Consider the following 20,284-nt stretch of genomic DNA (forward strand, 5'->3'; position numbering starts at 1 on the left):
AATGCAAAAATAATGGAACAGTTAGTGTTATATATTTATTTTGAGAAAACAAGTAAGTAAATTTATAGAGTTTAAGTCTAAATGGGGAACTTGTAGCATCTTGTAGCAGAACTTCACTTGCGTTAGCATCCCATTGACTCCCATTTCTTTTTGGCGTCACTTTGACAGCGAATAACTTTACATCTGAGGCGTTTAAAGACTCCATTTGACCATTATTTATTTCTAAAGATACACGACAATGTATAAAGGGCTCCATTACCTTTTATGTTAAATTATGGCCCCGTAGAAACAGTTTTTGTAAAAATAGGCTAACGATTGCGTCATAACCACTCGACTCTCTGTCCCACGAAAGAGAAATTACCGTACAGACAGGAGGAGAAGCTTGCAGGCAATTTACTTAATATGGCATACTGGCGTTACATTTTAAAATACTATACAAAATAATTAATCAAAATACTTACTCCTGCTCACTCACGCCAAAGAACTCCCCGCTCAAGCTCACCGTCTCTGCGAGATTAACGATGGCAGTTTGCACGCACACCTACTAGAAGATTTACATCTGTCAGACAGGTTGCCGACGTCATCAAGCTTAGTTTGAGTCTGCGCATCAGAAATGCTAAAAATGGGCTTAACTTGTCTCAGTTGAGTTCCAATGGGGTCGCTGTGTCCATTTCTTTTACTGTCTATGGGTGATTCAGATTTCTCTTGGCACAGCAATTAGAAGACGTACAGGTTGCTCACGTGTCATTTACGTTATCAAGCTCAGTTTGAGTCTGCGCAGTACGCCCGACCCCCAGGAAGTGCTTGCTTCTAATTTACTTCATTTTTCTCCATTGAATCCATATACAGGTTGAATCCAATGGGGTCGCTGTGTCCATTTCTTTTACTGTCTATGATACCGCCCAGCTCCGCTCAACCAGGTAAGCTTTTTAAATTTCTCAGTTAATTTCTTAATTTTTCATTACAATTTGTGAAATTCGTCAAAATAGTTGTGAATTAATTATTTAATAGGAATTAATTAACACATTTTAATTTTGATTAACAATGTTGCTAGTGGCGTTTTTAAATAACCAACGGTTTTAACGGCAGACTTCCGATCGTTTTCTGAGGTAACGTAATCTCTGGTAATATATCCTTTCAAATTGCACATGAATTCATTAAATTATTTTCATTGATTTCAGCCATTGCGTTGTTAATTGGGTTTTGTTTACTTTTCTGTCTTCATGTTGTTTTACAGTGAGCAGTAACATGTGACAATCGTGCACCAGAGAGACACAGGGAGAGCGAGAGATCCAATTGCAGGTATTTATTAAGTATAATCCAAATCCTGGTCGAACAAGCCAAGGTCAAAACCAAATAAGCAGTCCAAACAAATAAACAAATGAAACAAAGTAGGGAACTGGAAAAAGAAAGGAACGGGAACAGGAACTCGGAGGACGAGAATACAAGAAGGCTGGCTACATGAAGGATAAGGACATACAAACAACAGGAAAAGACTGGAATATATAGGGAGGCTAATGACAATAGAGTGCCTGCACCTGGTGCAATTAACAGGAGTGCAATCACTGTGAAGACAGGATCAGGGGGAGGGACGGAGGGCCAGATAAAATGGTAAAACAGAGACAAGAGGACCAGCTAGAATGGGGAAACAGAGACAAGACAACCAGTTAAAATGGGGAAACAGAACAAAGAGAAGTGCAACACAAAACAAGGAGTCCTGGAGGGTGGTGGACCGGCGGAGGATCAGGGGGAGAGATGGAGGTCCAGGTCCTTAGAGGGAAACAGAACAAAAGACACAGACAAGAAACCCAGGAGGGAGGTGGACCAGCGGAGGATCAGGGGGAGGGACGGAGGGCCAGGTCCATAGGAGGAAACAGAAAGAAAGACACAGACAGAAAAACAACAAAAAATAAACACAAAAGCACAAGTCCAAGAAGGACATCACTTGACGCCCACCAGGGCGGAGCAGAAGACATAACCATGTGGTTGGGACGGACGCCCCCCCAGGGCGGAGCAGAAGACCACCACAACTGTGTAGTCAGGGCGGAAGCCCCCCAGGGCGGAGCAGAAGACCACCACAACCGTGTGGTTGGGACGGATGCCCCACAGGGCGGAGCAGAAGTCCACCACGTCCATGTGGTCGAGCCCGGAGTCTCCAGGGCGGAGCAGAAGACCACCACAACCGTGCGGCCGAACCAGATGGCCCCCAGGGCGGAGCAGAAGACCACCACAACCGTGTGGTCAGGACGGACGCCCCCCAGGGCGGAACAGAAGACCACCACAACCATATGGTCAGGGCGGAACAGAAGACCACCACGTCCGTGTGGTCGAACCAGACGCCCCCCAGGAAAGAGCAGAAGACCACCACATCCTTGTGGTCGAGGCAGACGGACCCCAGGGCGGAGCAGAAGACCACCACATCCGTGCGGCCGGACCAACAGGAGGACAAGTCTGGTTGGGCAAGTCTGAAACATAGAACATGAACATGTTAAGGGTAGCCTCTGTGGCCACAACAGGAACAGACGGGTGCTCAGAGAGTTCGACTGAGACATGACAAGTCTCTGGAAGTCCGCAGAGGCGAGGAGAGACTCTGGTAGTTTAGCAGAGACATGGAGCAGTTCTGGTAGTTCATCAGAGATGTGGAGAGGCTCTGATAGTTCAGCAGAGATGTGGGGAGGCTCTGGTAGTTCATCAGAGACGTGGAGAGGCTCTGGTAGTTCCACAGAGAAGTTACGAGACTCTGGTAATCCCATGGTGTTTATACTGGATCCCAGAAGATCGGTGCTGACTTGACTCTGCTCATGAAGATTATTGGTGACTTGCATTTGTTCATGAAGATCATTGGTGACTTGTATTTGTTCATGAAGATCGATGGTGACTTGCCTTTGTTCATGAAGATCAATGGTGACTGGCCTTTGTTCATGAAGATCAGTGGTGACTTGCCTTTGTTCATGAAGATCACTGGTGACTTGAATTCTCCCATGAAGAACCCCGGTGACTTGACTCTGTCCTTGAAGATCACCAGTGACTTGACTCTGTCCTTGAAGATCATCAGTGACTTGACTCCGTCCTTGAAGATCACCAGTGGAAGGTCAATGGTGACTAATCCTGACTCTGGAGGGTCCACGAGCACCTGACTCGACTCTGGAGGGTCAACCAGAACCTGACTCAACTCTGGAAAATCAACGGGCACCTAACTCGACTCTTGAAGGTCAACAGGAACTAGCCCTGACTCTGGAAGGTCAACGGTGACTAACCCTGACTCTGGAAGGCAGACGGTGACTAAAGGCGGTCGCACACCGGACGAGACGCGCCGCGTCGCGTCGCGCCACATGTAGGACAACTCGAGGTATCGCACACCGGACGCGCACATTCTATATGCGTGAGCTCAATTTCGCAGCAAGATGGGAGAGTTTTAACTTCATCTATTATTTTAATTTTAAATATATGATTTTAATTGATAAAAGCTGAGTTTTTAACGTTAATTAATGAAAAGAATCTGTGTTATTATAATAAGTCTGTTATTGTTTTGTTGTATCTGTTGTCTAGGCAACTGTGCTGCTGAAAACGTAACCAAACACTTTGTAATGTTTTATTTGAATGAAACAAGTGTGCTGTACTTTAATTTCAGTTCCAGTTTATAACATCTGGGTTTTTTAATATAAAACTATGCGGATGGCGCTCTGTGGCGCGGCAGAAATTTGAACAACGTTCTGAGTCGTAGCTGGGCGCCGCGGACAGACGCCGAATGGCGCCGCCGGTGTGTGTACTCCCATAGAGAATAATGTGTTCGAATTTTAAAGACGTGGCGCGACGCGACGTCCTTCTCGTCCGGTGTGTGACCCCCTTAACCCTGACTATGGTAGGTCAATGGTGACTAACCCGACTCTGGAGGGTCCATGAGCACCTGACTCAACATTGGAGGGTCAACCGGAACCGGACTCAACTCTGGAAAGTCAACGGGCACCTGACTTGACTCTGGAAGGTCAACAGGAATCTGACTTGATTCTGGAGAATCAACTGGAATCAAGTCAGATTCCTGTTGACCTTCCAGAGTCAAGTCAGGTGCCCGTTGACTTTCCAGAGTTGAGTCCGGTTCCGGTTCCGGTCAACGGGAATATGACTCGACTCTGGAGGGTCAACAGGAACCTGACTCGACTCTGGAGGGTCAACGGGAATATGACTCGACTCTGGAGGGTCAACAGGAACCTGACTCGACTCTGGAGGGTCAACGGGAACCTGACTCAACTCTGGAGGGCCAACGGGAACCTGACTCAACTCTGGAGGGTCAACGGGAATATGATTCGACTCAGGAAAACCCACTGTAGCTGCCATCCTCTGCAGTGGCTCTGGGCTGGCGGCCACCTTGTGCAGTGGCGCTAGGTTGGTGGCCATCTTGTATTGTGGTGCTGGTTCAGCAGACGTGACGTGAACACTCCTGGGAATCTCTAGGATCTTTGACAGCATGGAGAAATAATCCAAAAATGTCTCAGCGTTCATCTTGGGCGTTGGCGCTGAGCTGGCGGCCATCTTGCACCGTGGCGCTGGGCTGGTGACCCCTTTGTGCTGTGGCGCTGTGCTGGCGTCCATCTTGCCTCGTGGCGCTGGGTTGGCGGCCATCCTGTGCAGTGGCGCTGGGTCAGCGGCCATCTTGTGCAGCGGCACTGGACTGGAAGCCATCTTGTGCAGCGGCGCTGGCTAGACAGACTTGCGCCTCCTCTCCCCTCTCCATCCACAATGGGGAGACGGCGGCTCGCATCCTAACTCAGGGTCGACGGGAGGCCACAGTGGAGAGCGATGTCGGATCTCCTCTCGACCACTCACTCCTGAGCGACCTCCCCTGGTCGCACGGAACACGACCAGGCAGGTACCGTCAAAACCATTCCTCTCCGGCTCGGTGGCTGGGGAGGAAATATGAACAGACATACCGCTGGATCTCGTAGATGGAGTCCTTCTGTGACGATCGTGCACCAGAGAGACACAGGTAGAGCGAGAGATCCAATTGCAGGTATTTATTAAATATAATCCAAATCGTGGGTCGAACAAGCCAAGGTCAAAACCAAATAAGCAGTCCCAACAAACAAACAAAGGAAACAAAGGAGGGAAATGGAAAAAGAAAAGAACGGGAACGGGAACTCGGAGGACGAGAAGACAATGAAGACACTCGGAATACGAGAAGGCTGGCTACAAGAAGGATAAGGACTCCATACAAACAACAGGAAAAGACTGGAATATATAGGGAGGCTAATGACAATAGAGTGCCTGCACCTGGTGCAATTAACAGGAGTGCAATTACTGTGAAGACAGGACCAGACTAGAGGAATTCTAGTGCCTACGGTGAAGTGCCTAAGGGGAAGTGAGCCCAGTAGTGGACAACCAGAGAAACAGAGACTAGACAGCTTGACATAACGTTAGGCCTAATGTACATAACGTAGTCTAATGGAGTTAGATTAAGTCCTTATAATGTCTCTTATAAAGTCCTTAATAGCAACATAAACGAAGATTAATATAGCATAATACAATACCTCGGCCACACACGCTTATCAAATCTCGTTGTCATTAATGTATGGCTGTTAATTACTGATAGTTTTCTCTTGACTGTATAGTTAATTTTTATGTACATTCATTCATACAAACCTATGTAATATTTAAGTGATTATTTATTTTTTCTCCCTTATACATTCTCAGATATTAAACCATATACCATATATATATTTTTTTCAACTTTAGTTTTAATCCATTAACATAATGTTTGTCTTCTCTCTTTTGAGTATTGATTGCCATCTAGTCCTGATTTCAGAGTTAAGCTCCAGTCTCAATCCTATATTGCTGAAGCAGGTGATCGAGGTCTTCAGGATCACCACACACTTCAGACAGGTGTGTGGACAGACTGCAGATAAACTCGGCAGGACGCTGGTCTTCCAAGACATCACTGTTGTAAGTGATCAACCTAGCAGTCATCCTGAGTCTCTTCTCAATGGTGTAAAAATACAATAAAAATACATTTTAATTTGTATTGATATATGCAATATTTCACTGATATTCATTGATGTTTCCTCTTTTTTCCATTTAGTTTTGTGTCAGATGCAGATAAAGAGTCACTAGGAACAGGTCACTGCATCTTTTTGTAATGTAAGTACACTTTAATTTGCTTAAAGCTGCATATTCATGCATCAAGTTAAAGTCATTAGTTAATTTTTAAAGTGCTAATTTTTCCAAAAATGAAAGGTCTGTCATTTACTTATACCTGTATCACTTACTGTATTACAATAATAAGCTATTTTTATCTGTGACTCAGACTCAGTGAACACCATTGTCTCATCCTGCGAAAAACGAGACCTTTAAAAAAAAAGAAAGAAAGAAAAAAAAAAATTACTGACCCCAAATTACTGACCAGTAGTGTATATTGTTATTACAAAATATTTATATTTTAAAAACATAGCTTCCATGTGGTCGAGACCGGAGTCCCCAGGGCGGAGCAGAAGACCACCACAACCGTGCGGCCGAACCAGATGGCCCCCAGGGCGGAGCAGAAGACCACCACAACCGTGTGGTCAGGACAGACGCCCCCCAGGGCGGAGCAGAAGACCACCACAACCATGTGGTCAGGGCGGAACAGAAGACCACCACGTCCGTGTGGTCGAACCAGACGCCTCCCAGGAAAGAGCAGAAGACCACCACATCCTTGTGGTCGAGGCAGACGGACCCCAGGGCGGAGCAGAAGACCACCACATCCGTGCAGGCCGGACCAACAGGAGGACAAGTCTGGTTGGGCAAGTCTGAAACATAGAACATGAACATGTTAAGGGTAGCCTCTGTGGCCACAACAGGAACAGACGGGTGCTCAGAGAGTTCGACTGAGACATGACAAGTCTCTGGAAGTTCCGCAGAGGCGAGGAGAGACTCTGGTAGTTTAGCAGAGACATGGAGCAGTTCTGGTAGTTCATCAGAGACGTGGAGAGGCTCTGGTAGTTCCACAGAGAAGTTACGAGACTCTGGTAATCCCATGGTGTTTATACTGGATCCCAGAAGATCGGTGCTGACTTGACTCTGCTCATGAAGATTATTGGTGACTTGCATTTGTTCATGAAGATCATTGGTGACTTGTATTTGTTCATGAAGATCAATGGTGACTGGCCTTTGTTCATGAAGATCAGTGGTGACTTGCCTTTGTTCATGAAGATCACTGGTGACTTGAATTCTCCCATGAAGAACCCCGGTGACTTGACTCTGTCCTTGAAGATCACCAGTGACTTGACTCTGTCCTTGAAGATCATCAACGGTGACTAACCCTGACTCTGGAAGGCAGACAGTGACTAACCCTGACTATGGAAGGTCAATGGTGACTAACCCGACTCTGGAGGGTCCATGAGCACCTGACTCAACTTTGGAGGGTCAACTGGAACCGGACTCAACTCTGGAAAGTCAACATGCACCTGACTTGACTCTGGAAGGTCAACAGGAATCTGTCTTGATTCTCGAGAATCAACTGGAATGTGACTTGATTCTGGAGGGTCAACAGGAACCTGACTAGACTCTGGAGGGTCAACGGGAATATGACTCGACTCTGGAGGGTCAACAGGAACCTGACTCAACTCTGGAGGGTCAACGGGAACCTGACTCAACTCTGGAGGGTCAACGGGAACCTGACTCAACTCTGGAGGGCCAACGGGAACCTGACTTGATTCTGGAGAATCAACTGGAATGTGACTTGATTCTGGAGGGGCAACAGGAACCTGACTCGACTCTGGAGGGTCAACGGGAATATGACTCGACTCTGGAGGGTCAACAGGAACCTGACTCAACTCTGGAGGGTCAACGGGAACCTGACTCAACTCTGGAGGGTCAACGGGAACCTGACTCAACTCTGGAGGGCCAACGGGAACCTGACTCAACTCTGGAGGGTCTACGGGAATATGATTCGACTCAGGAAAACCCACTGTAGCTGCCATCCTCTGCAGTGGCTCTGGGCTGGCGGCCACCTTGTGCAGTGGCGCTAGGTTGGTGGCCATCTTGTATTGTGGTGCTGGTTCAGCAGACGTGATGTGAACAGTCTCTGGATCAGCAGACGTGACGTGAACACTCCTGGGAATCTCTAGGATCTTTGACAGCATGGAGAAATAATCCAAAAATGTCTCAGCGTTCATCTTGGGCGTTGGCGCTGAGCTGGCGGCCATCTTGCACCGTGGCGCTGGGCTGGTGACCCCTTTGTGCTGTGGCGCTGTGCTGGCGTCCATCTTGCCTCGTGGCGCTGGGTTGACGGCCATCTTGTGCTGTGGTGTTGGGCTGACTTCCATCTTGCCTCGTGGTGCTGGGTTGGCGGCCATCCTGTGCAGTGGCGCTGGGTCAGCGGCCATCTTGTGCAGCGGCACTGGACTGGCAGCCATTTTGTGCAGCGGCGCTGGCTAGACAGACTTGCGCCTCCTCTCCCATCTCCGTCCACAATGGGGAGACGGCGGCTCGCATCCGAACCCAGGGTCGACGGGAGGCCACAGTGGAGAGCGATGTCGGAGACTAGACAGCTTGACATAACGTTAGGCCTAATGTACATAACGTAGTCTAATGGAGTTAGGTTAAGTCCGTATAATGTCTCTTATAAAGTCCTTAAAAGCAACATAAACGAAGATTAATATAGCATAATACAATACCTCGGCTACACACGCTTATCAAATCTCGTTGTCATTAATGTATGGCTGTTCATAACTGATAGTTTTCTCTTGACTGTATAGTTAATTTTTATGTACATTCATTCATACAAACCTATGTAATATTTAAGTGATTATTTATTTTTTCTCCCTTATACATTCTCAGATATTAAACCATATACCATATATATATTTTTTTTCAACTTTAGTTTTAATCCATTAACATAATGTTTGTCTTCTCTCTTTTGAGTATTGATTGCCATCTAGTCCTGATTTCAGAGTTAAGCTCCAGTCTCAATCCTATATTGCTGAAGCAGGTGATCGAGGTCTTCAGGATCACCACACACTTCAGACAGGTGTGTGGACAGACTGCAGATAAACTCGGCAGGACGCTGGTCTTCCAAGACATCACTGTTGTAAGTGATCAACCTAGCAGTCATCCTGAGTCTCTTCTCAATGGTGTAAAAATACAATAAAAATACATTTTAATTTGTATTGATATATGCAATATTTCACTGATATTCATTGATGTTTCCTCTTTTTTCCATTTAGTTTTGTGTCAGATGCAGATAAAGAGTCACTAGGAACAGGTCACTGCATCTTTTTGTAATGTAAGTACACTTTAATTTGCTTAAAGCTGCATATTCATGCATCAAGTTAAAGTCATTAGTTAATTTTTAAAGTGCTAATTTTTCCAAAAATGAAAGGTCTGTCATTTACTTATACCTGTATCACTTACTGTATTACAATAATAAGCTATTTTTATCTGTGACTCAGACTCAGTGAACACCATTGTCTCATCCTGCGAAAAACGAGACCTTTAAAAAAAAGAAAGAAAGAAAAAAAAAATTACTGACCAGTAGTGTATATTGTTATTACAAAATATTTATATTTTAAAAACATAGCTTCTTTTTTTTTTTTTTTTACTTTTTATTCATCTAACCCTAAAAAAGTATCACATGTTCTGAAAAAATATTAAGCAGCAGAACTGTTTCCAACTTTGATAATGAAGCATCAGATTAGAATGATTGCTTAAGGATCATGTGATAATGATCCTAAAAATTCAGCTTTGCATCACAGAAATAAATGATAATTTAAAGTATAATACATTTAAAAACAATTATTTTAAATTGCAATAATATATCACAATATTACATTTTTTTCTGTATTTTTGATCAAATAAATGCAGGCTTGATGAGCAGAAGAAACTTCTTTCAAAAACATTAAAAATAATTGTTGTTTTCTTTCTCAGGTAGATGCTGGAATAAAAAGCAGCCATGCTACAGCATCTAAAATGGAGACTTATATTAAAGTGGCTCTGTAACATAAGAGACTTGGGACGGTGGAAGGAGCAGAAGATCAGAGATCAGGCAGAGCTCTACTGGTGCCCCTTAGGGGATCGATTTATCTATAATTATCTATAATATCTACTTAATGTTCTAATGAAGTTATAATTGGTCATTATTCTGTTTTATAAATCTTTACAATATATTCTAGTGTTCAATAGTTTGGGGTCAGAAAGTTTTTTTTTTCTTTAAGATATTACTTGTATTCAGCAAGGGTGCATTAAACTGATAAAAAGCAACAGTAAAAACTTTTACATTGTTGGACAAAAATCCTATAAAAAAAAAAAAAATGCTGCTCTTTTAAAACCTCTAAACTAACCTGAAAAAACATATTAATGTAACCAAAAATGGAGCAGGACAACTGTTTTTGAGATGCTAAAAAATAAAAATAAAAAGTTTATTGAGCACCAAAACAGAATATTTTAATAATTTCTTTTGGATTGTATGACACAGAAGACGAGTAATGGCTGCTGAAAATTAAACATCATAGTAAAACAGTATTTTTTCCCCCAGTTATTTATAATTGTAATATTTCATAATGTTACTGCTTTAACTGTATTTCTCATCAAATAAATGTTTTGGTGAGCATAAGAGACTTGTTTCAAAAACATTTACAAATCTTACCTAGCCTAAACTTTTTTAAACTGTTTTTCTTCATTTATTACATGGCCGTGAATAAATCTAAGTATTTGAAATTTATGACTCTTTAATTTATGAATTATAATTATTCTGCTCGTGATTTAGTAGTAATATTGCAGGTACAAAGTTTTATTTGTTAAGGCCACAAAGGCCATACACAGGTTTATGTCCACATTTCCCTCCAAAGTGTGGGCATACTGTGAGGACTGCTGGGGCCCTAGATCCACATTTTCAGCTGGGACGCTACTTAGGATGAATAGAGGGCACACTTTTGGCCCACAGTATTCCCACACTCTCCCCACTCTCCCCACTGTGCCCACACTGTGTACAAACCTGTGTTCATGTTATGGGCACACAATTGGTCCTATTGGGCCAGCCCACACTCAACCCACACTTTTGGGCTGTCCCACTTGGGCCCCACACGGGCCCCGCAGGGGCCCCAAGTCCCCTTGATCGCTTCATAGACAGTAAAAGATTGCCTGCGAGCTTCTCCTCCTGTCCATGTGGTAATTTCTCTACTGTGCGACAGAGAGTCGTGGGTTATGACCTAATCGTTAGCCTATTATTACAATAAACTGCTTATACGGGACCATAAAGTAAGATACAAGGTAATGGGGCCTTTTAGACATTTTCGTGTTTCTTTAGAAATAATGAATGGACAAATGGAGTCTTTAAACGCCTCGGATGTAAAGTTAATTGCTGTCAACGTGACGCCAAAATGAATGGGAGTCAATGGAATGCTAACAGCAGGTGGGGTCCGCTAATCAATGGTGGCGCCCAGGGGTCTTTCAATAAAATATGAAACCCTGCCCCCCTGGGAAAATACAACAAAGAATATTGTTTAAATGTAGTGAGTCAATTCACTCATTCACTCACTTACTCAATCTCCCTCTCTCTCTTTCTCGGTCTCTGCATTTGTGTGAGAGAAATCGACGGCGATTTGTGCGCCTTCACACTAGAGTTTACAGTACATCAAATACAGGTGCGCTGCATATCCATAGAGATGAACTGAGAAATATCACAGATCGCTTGACGGAGAGTGAAACTCTGAAGCCCTTCTCAGTCAGAGTGTTTGCGAGTGCAAATATATCTGTGCTAAACTTATACTTAGCCTCCAACTCACACACTGGCAATTATTCAGCCCGCCAAAGTAGCCATTCGGAGTCAATGTGTTACCCGCCATGAGCAGGCCATGAGCAGGGGTTGATATTAACATTGTTCATTATTAATATTGTTAATGTGAACCCCAGACCAGGGGCGACTGGGGGTGAAACCAGTACTGATTACCATGGCCCCAAAGGAAGAGAGGGCCCTTGAAAAGTCTGGAATATATATTTTCAAGAGGGGGGGGGGGGGGTGCATTAGGACTGTATATGCAAAGGGCCTGGGATCTTCTGAAGCGCCCCTGCCACTGTCTAAAGTATGATCTAAAAATAAATCCAGTAACGACTGAAAACGTTGTGGAAAAGTCTTTAATTTTCTCAAGTCAAAATGCCCTGCAGCCCTGGACATAGGAGGACTAGAGCTAATAATATGAAAATCAGTTATAGCAACATTTATAATATGAGTTTAATGAGATAGCATTCACCGCATTTATCTAGGTTAATGTCAATTTTTATAGTTTATCATAAATGATAATCCTTAAAATACCTACTAGTATGATCTAATGTTTATCCGTTAATTTTGGTTTTAAACCTAGTTTAAAAGTTTAATGTTTGGTATTAAACCATGTGTTAGTACATTATATATAGACCAGCATTAACTAATGCTAATAAAACGCGCCTCATTGTTCAGTGTTCTCACGACTATAAATATATAGGCTATGGATATTTCCTGCGCAGAAATAAACTAACGTTAGCTCTTGTCTGAAAGCTCCTTAAACGTTACACTTGTTTTGTCCGTAAAACAGCTTAAGCACGTACTGCTCGAATCAGAGGTTGCATCAGTGATAGTAAAACTGTCAACATAAAGAAATATTTCCGGAACGAAAGAAAAAAATCTGATGAATCAAAAAGCACAGGTTAGACACAGCATTTCGGGGAAAGAACCGGCTGCACCGCCGTCTGCGCAGAGCAGTTGACAGCTGCTTCGACGCGGTCACTTACACAGGAGCATGGCTCAGATCTTCGGGAACTTTTTCTTCTCTCTGCTCGATTACAAGACCGAGAAATTTGTCATCGCTAAAAACAAAAAGGTCGGAGTACTGTTCAGAATCTTTCAGCTGGGAGTGATTGGATATCTGATCGGGTAGGTGTCTCGTGCTTTCTCTAAATCACGACGTTGAGGTGAACTAGCGGGCTCTGTCAGTGTTTCGAAGATTGACTCTTTAAAGCACATATTATAATAGGTCATTAAGTGTTGGTTCATGTTAAAATGGTTATTGCAAATGAATTTCAACATACAGAATGTAAGCCGACAGTTAGAGCACCATGTCTCGGATGTTATTTATATCAAAGGAAAAACTGAAAGCATTGCAGTGTCCCTGCACTGTTCGACTTGCTGGTGCTCGGTTTTTTTAACATACATCGGTTTTGGATGTATGTTAAAAAAAAATACTTTTTTAATTTTTTTATTCAGATTAGTATTCTCCATTTAGTCTATAGATTTACCAGAACCAGAAACCAAAAACGTTATACCCATTTTGTTTTTAATGTTCAAATAGTGTTTGGGGTTCTTACACGATGAAAGTGCAACAAAAGCTGCTGGATGTAAAATGACACGGATTACATGTGCTGTGGCCATATGCTACACACAAAAGCACCAACCTGATTACATAATTGGCCTTTAAAACTGTTTAATAGTTGTCTTTCTGCAATAAATAATGAATCTAGAACTTTAACTTAATGATATCTATAAATTACAATATCGTCCTTCGGGGTGTGTTGGTTGGCCATACTGTAAGACTTGTGATTTATAGGAAATGAGACAGCATTGCTCTCTGTAGCTCACACACAGATCCTCTTCTTTACACTCTAAATAACCAATAAAATGTATTTTTATACTTTCCACAATCCCAAGATGTTATTTTTCTCACCGTTTATTTACTTTTGCTTGTGCATCTTCTTAAAGGTGGGTTTTTCTTTGGAAGAAAGGATATCAGGAGACCGACGAAGTCATCCAGAGTTCTGTGATCACCAAACTCAAGGGTGTAGATCTCACCAACAGCTCTCAGTTTGGTCTGCATCTATGGGGTGCAGAGGACTATGTCATTCCCCCACATGTAAATACACCGCTTTCCTGTATATTCGCTTTGGCGGAAATATATTTGAAAACCACCTGTTAACGGTCTTTCTCAAGATCTCTGTTTTATATATTTGATAATGGATATTCCTACAAACAGTGACGGGACAAAACTTTTGCTTTGAATTAGAACACTGAACATTTAGTTTGTCAGTTCTGTTAATTCTGTTACTCAACGAAACATCTATTTTCTGTTATTTTAATATTAGTAGAGCTGTAAATTAACAGCTTTCAGACATTTGTTAGATGACAGGTGAAGATTGTTTAGATGGAAGAAGATTAAAAAAAATAAGGATTGAAAAAATAAAGTTTGTTGGTTCTGTCGTGGAAAACAAGCTGAAGTGAGAGCATCATATTTGACACAAATGTCAGTTTTCTGATCAGTTAATTTGCTGTTTAAAATGTCTTTTGCAACAGGGGGACAGAGTCTTCTTTATTGTGACAAATTATGTAGTGACACCCAACCAGAAGCTGGGTTACTGCCCTGAGGTAAGAGACAGGTTGTTGTTTTATTTTATTATTCCCAACAATAATTATGCAAACAAAGATATGAGGCATCTGTTGGAAAGAGCAGTAATGTCTCTCAATTAGAGAGCTGTGTTTGTATAGCAGTTTTTTTTTTTTTTTTTTATCTCAGTACATTTTAAAACCACTGAGTTTGTTGTATATGTTTGGTTCCTTTTACTTATTTCAGAGTCCTAAAGTGCCAGATGGTTTTTGTACTCATGACAGTGAATGTGTGGAAGGGGAAACTGTCATAGCAGGCCATGGTAAGCACAAAACCTATATGAAATACCAAACCTTTTGTTCTCTTACAACCATGGCTCGAATTGCAGGGGGATGGCATCCACTGGTGGAAAAAAAAATTACAAAAAGCATCCCCCCTAACCATTCCCTTCGGATTAATAATGTTGTGTCTTATTTAAATTTATTGTGCAAATTAAATATTAAAGGGGTCAAATTGTGCTTTTTAAAGGTATTATTTTGTGTGTATTCGGCCCCTTTCCATAATCGCAAGCTTCATCTTTCAAAATAAATGTAAAGACAATTAATAATGTTCTTATTTTGTAACCAATGCAGTCTGAGTTGGAAAGAGACTTAATAATAATAATAACCAACTCTTTATTACTTTTGTTACATCATTCAGTGTATGGAAAATAACCATCATGACAGAAATTCGCACATTTATAAACTGTCAGAAGTAAAAAGCTACAATTTGAGACCAGAAACGCAGTAACTGTAAATGCATCTACTTTCCGAAGGCCAAATAAAGTGCTTTTGCTTTCGCTTAGATACACACAGCATCTCCCTGACATGGCTGCTTCAACACTAACTGCGGTTACTGAAACCACGCGTTCTTTCTTTGCATGAACATTTGGGCGACATTATGCAAATATTTCCACATAGTGACGTAGACATTTGGGGGCGTGTTTGAATGAGCCGCTTTAGGGGGGTTGTGTTAGAGTCTTAAGTTTGATAAAGAATATCTCTTTGTATTTGAGACTTTAGTCTTTGCAACTTTACAGATCTTCTTTATGCACCAAGAGCTTGCAACACTCCAAAGAGAAAGAAAAAAATTTAAATCGTATCATATGACCCCTTCAAAATTGTCAAATTATGATTATTCATGAACTAAATAACAGCGATTGGCCAATCAGAACTAGTTTCTGTAACAAGCTGCCACAAGTTAAAGCAAGTTTTCTAAAATGTTTGTGCAAAATGGTTCAAGTGCAACTTTTGAAGTTCTTTAAAAAGAAGACAACAGAAGGTATGATTTTTCCTTTATCAGAATTTAAAGACATTCCCCTGAAATATGTCATTGTGACTGTGAGGGACTGAGAGACGATAGGAGAGCTGACGAGTATGTCACCAACTTAGCCGAAAAACAAACAAAAACACAACTTGAGAGTCCATAAACGTTCACTGTGCGATGAAGTGTATTAAAATGCAGTTAGAATGCTCTTCTAATTCAAGCAATAAATACCCATGTATGAGTTTTTATATGTTTATATTCATTGCACAAGCAATGTATTTTTCTGAATATCAGCACATAAATATGCTAATTATTTTATACAACAGTGTAGAGCAACACAGTGCTTTATTCCTTGAATAAATCTGTTTTTGAATGAATCATGTGAGTCAGTGATTCAACGGTCCATTTACTTTTTTCGTTTCTAGTTGAATCAGCTGTTTTGAGCGAATCGTTTCATTTGAATGATTCAGTAACTCATGGGCCATCTATGGGCGGTTTTATTGTCATATTTATTTATCCATGATACCCCTAAACCAGCCAAGGGGCCAGCACAGAAACACATTCAGCAAAATATTGTTTAATTAGCAGTATTGGCTCAAATTTCTCCATTTTAGACCCCAGAAGAAAAGAAAAAGAATTGTTTTATAAAGCTAATTTTTTATTTTAAAAAAAAAAATTTTTTTTAGACAGATTTTGTAATCATTTAAAAATGTAGCTATGGGACAAAAGAAACTGACCACACTATCCCCCCCGCTTTTTTTTTTTTTTTTTTACAATTCGTTTACAACTGCATTCCTGAAGTTATATAAAAGAACAACCTTTGTTAAAGTGCAAGATTCTTATTAAAAAATATATGTTACATTGTGTTTTACTATGACCCACTGGCATGTTTAAATTACTGAGCCTTAAAGGGACTACATTTTATTGTTGTTTATTCAGGAGTGAAGACAGGTCGCTGTATAAACGACACAAGAACGTGTGAGATTCATGCCTGGTGCCCTGTTGAGCATAGCAGAACACCATCGTAAGAAAACAGTTTTTACCAATTTCTTTCAATCCATGTTCAGTTGCAATACATCTACCCTAGCTTTTTGCACTATTATATATTATCCATGCCTAAATGAAACTATTTGAAGAAGAAAAAAAACGTTGTACCTGTTATGTTTCAAATGTTGTAACAGGCAGCCATTGCTGGCAAAGGCAGAAAACTTCACAATCTATGTAAAGAATTTCATCAAGTTTCAAAAGTTTGCCTTCTCCAAGTAAGTCAAATTAATATTAAGTCAGTCAAAATAAATGTTATCACTTTTTTAAAACTAAATCATTGTTTATACTCATCTGTGCATGATAGAACTGAACTAACATGCAATAGTCTTTTTTAAGCTTTTCGTCTAGTTTTTTCTACAGCTTAATATTTAGCACGTTATTTCCTTTGCAAAGCACAGTCTTAATTTTAGGTGAAGCAACTATAAAATGCGTAAAACATCTTTACCCCCACAGGATGCTACTGTTAACACCCTTCCTTGTGAAACCTCCAGGTCATTACAAGAAATTCTAGTTTGTGTGATAACAGACACCCACTCTAGTATCATACATATATGACTTTAGTTTTTGCACTGTCCTTTTAGATGCTGCAGTGAAACAGGTTTGTTCCTGTGTTAGCACAGGATGTTTGGTTGTCATTTCAGACTCCTGCAGAATAGTAAAGTTCATAGTTCACTCACAAGTGCATAGACAGGATCATTTCTATGGCTTAAATACAGTGTCATCTGGCAAGCTGTTATTTAAAAGCCAGTACTACGCTTTTAAATGAGCACACAAACTAATCAAAACTGAGCTGCCATTGCAATATACCAAATATAATGTGGAAAACAAATACCAAACAAATGCTATATACAAAAAAATCTCTAAATCTCCCACCATGGAGCGGTGTGAAAGAGCAGACTCGCTTGCTTATGTTGGGATACTAATGGCACAGTATGATAGCACGAGCTGCTCTGAATACCTCTCACTTACTCATCTCTATTTATACCAGCTCAGCGTGTGGTGCATGAACTGAGACTTATAATCTTGCTATCCTGTGCCTTGCCTGTTCCGCTGACAGAGTGACAGTTGTTCCTCTGTCCTTACTGGCATGATCTCTGCGAAGTCATCACATTGTAGATCAAGCAAATGGTAGGAGCTGTTTCAGATACTGCTTCTAAGTTTTTTTCTCCCTCACTTTAAGATCGAACCTCTTGCCTACAACCAACAGCACTTATCTGAAAATGTGCAGATATGATAAGGACCATCACCCCTATTGTCCCATCTTTGGTGTGGGAGATGTGATTAACTGGACTGGACACAGTTTCCAGGATTTGGCAACAAAGGCAAGTGCTTAAAAAGACACAAGTTAAAACAAAGTCTCCATCACTGTAAACGCACAGGTAGTTGAGATTCAAGCAGCAGCTCAATGTAAGTGAAAGTGAAAGTTGTGACATTTGCAAAGTATGGGTAACCCTTACTCGGAGTTGTTGCTCTGCATTTAACCCAACACAACCCAACCCAACCACAAGAACAATTTTTTACAAGAAAAGTGACCTGTGAAGCATCATTTATGGATTTAAAATTCTAAACAAGTTTGCACTGTATGCCAATATTTCCAAGCAAAAGTGTGTACTGGCACTAATATGAATACAGTATTTAATACGAATGCATTATTTATTTATGCTATCGTACTTAACAAACTTTAATGACTTGGAAAAATGGAAAAATTTAAAATGGAATGGAAATGTGAATTGCCAGAACAGCAAAGGAATATCATAATGCCCTATATTTAATGCTGAGGGTAATTTTTGACTGATATCATTGTTTTCTATACACACACAGGGTGGTTCAATTGCAGTTGGAATCGAATGGAATTGTGATTTGGATAAAGATGAATCTCAATGTAACCCTGAATATAGCTTCACACGCTTAGATTCCTTTAAAAATTCCAAGAACTCTGCCATTTCGGGATACAACTTCAGGTATTGATTTATTAATTTTATCTCATAAAACAAGGTTCTGTAAGTGATTCAGTTGTTTTGCTTACTTTGCTAACTGCACATGATTTCTTAAAAACTCAACTCAATAAAAAATGCCAGCAAAGCTGAATGTAATAGAAATGATTCACTGACAGAGGATTTTGGATTTGCTAGTTTTTTAAATAATTGTATTTATTTAATACTATAAAATCACTTAAACCTTTATTTTTTGCTTTTGTTAAAAGCAATTAGATTTTGAAATAGTATCATAACATTGGGTGACATGTTTCTCTCTTTATTCAGATTTGCTCGATACTACAATGATGCAGCAGGTCAAACCTATCGCAATCTGTTTAAAGTGTATGGCATTCGCTTTGATATATTAGTTAATGGAAAGGTAAGAAATACAAATTTTCCTTAAAATTCTTAAAGATTCCTCTGATTAGTGTTATGGTGACATTATAAAAATATGGTGTTAATCTGTTTTTAGGCTGGGAGATTCAGTATCATTCCTACAGTGATCAGCATTGGCTCTGGGCTTGCTTTAATGGGTGCTGTGAGTATATAAGCTAGTTACAGATGTTGTCGCTTATAACTGAAGTATAAAAGGCACAAAACAAAATCTTTCTGAGAATCTTGTGTGATTGGTGTTCGTCTCATTCCACAGGGGGTTTTTGTCTGTGACATGATTCTTCTTTACATGATGAACAAAAGCTCCTTATACCGAGAGACAAAATTCGAGGCAGTCACAAAGTAAGTGTGTGTCATGTCTTCTTAAAAAGATTTACCTGAAAGATTCTAAAGATGCAGTGGATCATTATATATGATTTGCCCCCACAGAAAGCAATCTGGAAAGCAGAGAGAGAGAAAGCATGTGAGACACCACTGTCATCATCACCAAGATGGGCGGCACAAGAGAGAGGAGAAACAGGGAACAGAGATGCAGCCATTGACATCAGTGTCATGTCAGCCCAATAACAACCCAGAGAAACAGATCCAGCCCATAGGCTCAGCACTCAAAACCCACAGTTCTGAGAGAAAGCCACAGGGCACAGTGTCATTCAGGACTCAGCATGCTACCGAAAAACAGACCATTTCTCCCGTTTCCACCCTGAGAACACCACGCAACCAGTAGAGGATTTTTTGATGCTGAATCCCATTGGATTTACTGTATGTATGAAAGGAGGTATTATAGCGGGTCTATTCTCAGTCATACCAAAGAGGAATACTGCCAGTTGTGTTATGTTCTCCTAGTGTTTTAAATGGCAATGGAAGTTTTTGTTACAAAGTATTTGAAATAAGATGAATATAAATGATTTAATAAATATGGCCTGACATCAAAAATTGTCAAAGCAAGGTTGAATAAATGTTAACATATTTGACAAAAAATGCTTGGGTCATTGTATTACTTTCATCTTGAGTAAATGTGAAAAGCGTACAACAGAGATGCAAACTGTGACTTGGACTTGAGTTGCACTAAAGTTGCATAAATAAAGACTTGGTACTTGACTTGAACTCGTGAACAGCTGACTCGAGACTTGACTTGAACTCGTGACTCATGAGACTCGTAAAAAAGTAAGTAATTTGGTAAGGGCACTACCGCCGCTCTATATACGCAAAATATGCAATTTGTGTAGGGCACCAACTCTCAGGAAG

At 40.9% G+C, this 20,284-nt stretch overlaps 1 protein-coding gene across 4 annotated transcripts; it reads left to right on the top strand.

The window, feature by feature from the left end:
* The first annotated feature begins 706 nt into the window (after positions 1-706).
* Positions 707-20,011, top strand: LOC113049168 (P2X purinoceptor 5-like). 4 transcript variants are annotated; one of them, XM_026211279.1, is made up of 16 exons: positions 707-1,302; positions 5,836-5,937; positions 6,074-6,132; positions 8,963-9,061; positions 9,198-9,256; positions 13,700-13,850; positions 14,288-14,359; positions 14,565-14,640; positions 16,563-16,647; positions 16,805-16,885; positions 17,851-17,992; positions 18,492-18,631; positions 18,932-19,025; positions 19,119-19,184; positions 19,296-19,381; positions 19,469-20,011. In XM_026211279.1, coding segments are annotated over exons 5-16 (1,290 nt in total). In that variant the 5' UTR covers positions 707-1,302; positions 5,836-5,937; positions 6,074-6,132; positions 8,963-9,061; positions 9,198-9,254; the 3' UTR covers positions 19,764-20,011. The 4 variants fall into 4 exon arrangements, with proteins under 4 accessions (XP_026067064.1, XP_026067063.1, XP_026067065.1 ...); XM_026211278.1 differs by lacking the exon at positions 707-1,302 and having other exon boundaries at positions 5,040-5,937; XM_026211280.1 differs by lacking the exons at positions 707-1,302; positions 5,836-5,937; positions 6,074-6,132 and having other exon boundaries at positions 8,308-9,061.
* Positions 20,012-20,284: the final 273 nt, after the last annotated feature.

The sequence above is a fragment of the Carassius auratus genome, chromosome 30 (assembly GCF_003368295.1).
Source record: "Carassius auratus strain Wakin chromosome 30, ASM336829v1, whole genome shotgun sequence".
NCBI classification, from domain to species: domain Eukaryota; kingdom Metazoa; phylum Chordata; class Actinopteri; order Cypriniformes; family Cyprinidae; genus Carassius; species Carassius auratus.

Excerpts from the sequence above, each read along its gene's own strand:
- LOC113049168 (XM_026211277.1), top strand. The coding sequence starts at position 12,744 with ATGGCTCAGATCTTCGGGAACTTTTTCTTCTCTCTGCTCGATTACAAG. Across the intron at positions 12,878-13,699 it reads GTGATTGGATATCTGATCGG|GTGGGTTTTTCTTTGGAAGA; the intron begins GTAGGTGTCTCG and ends ATCTTCTTAAAG. Across the intron at positions 13,851-14,287 it reads ACTATGTCATTCCCCCACAT|GGGGACAGAGTCTTCTTTAT; the intron begins GTAAATACACCG and ends CTTTTGCAACAG.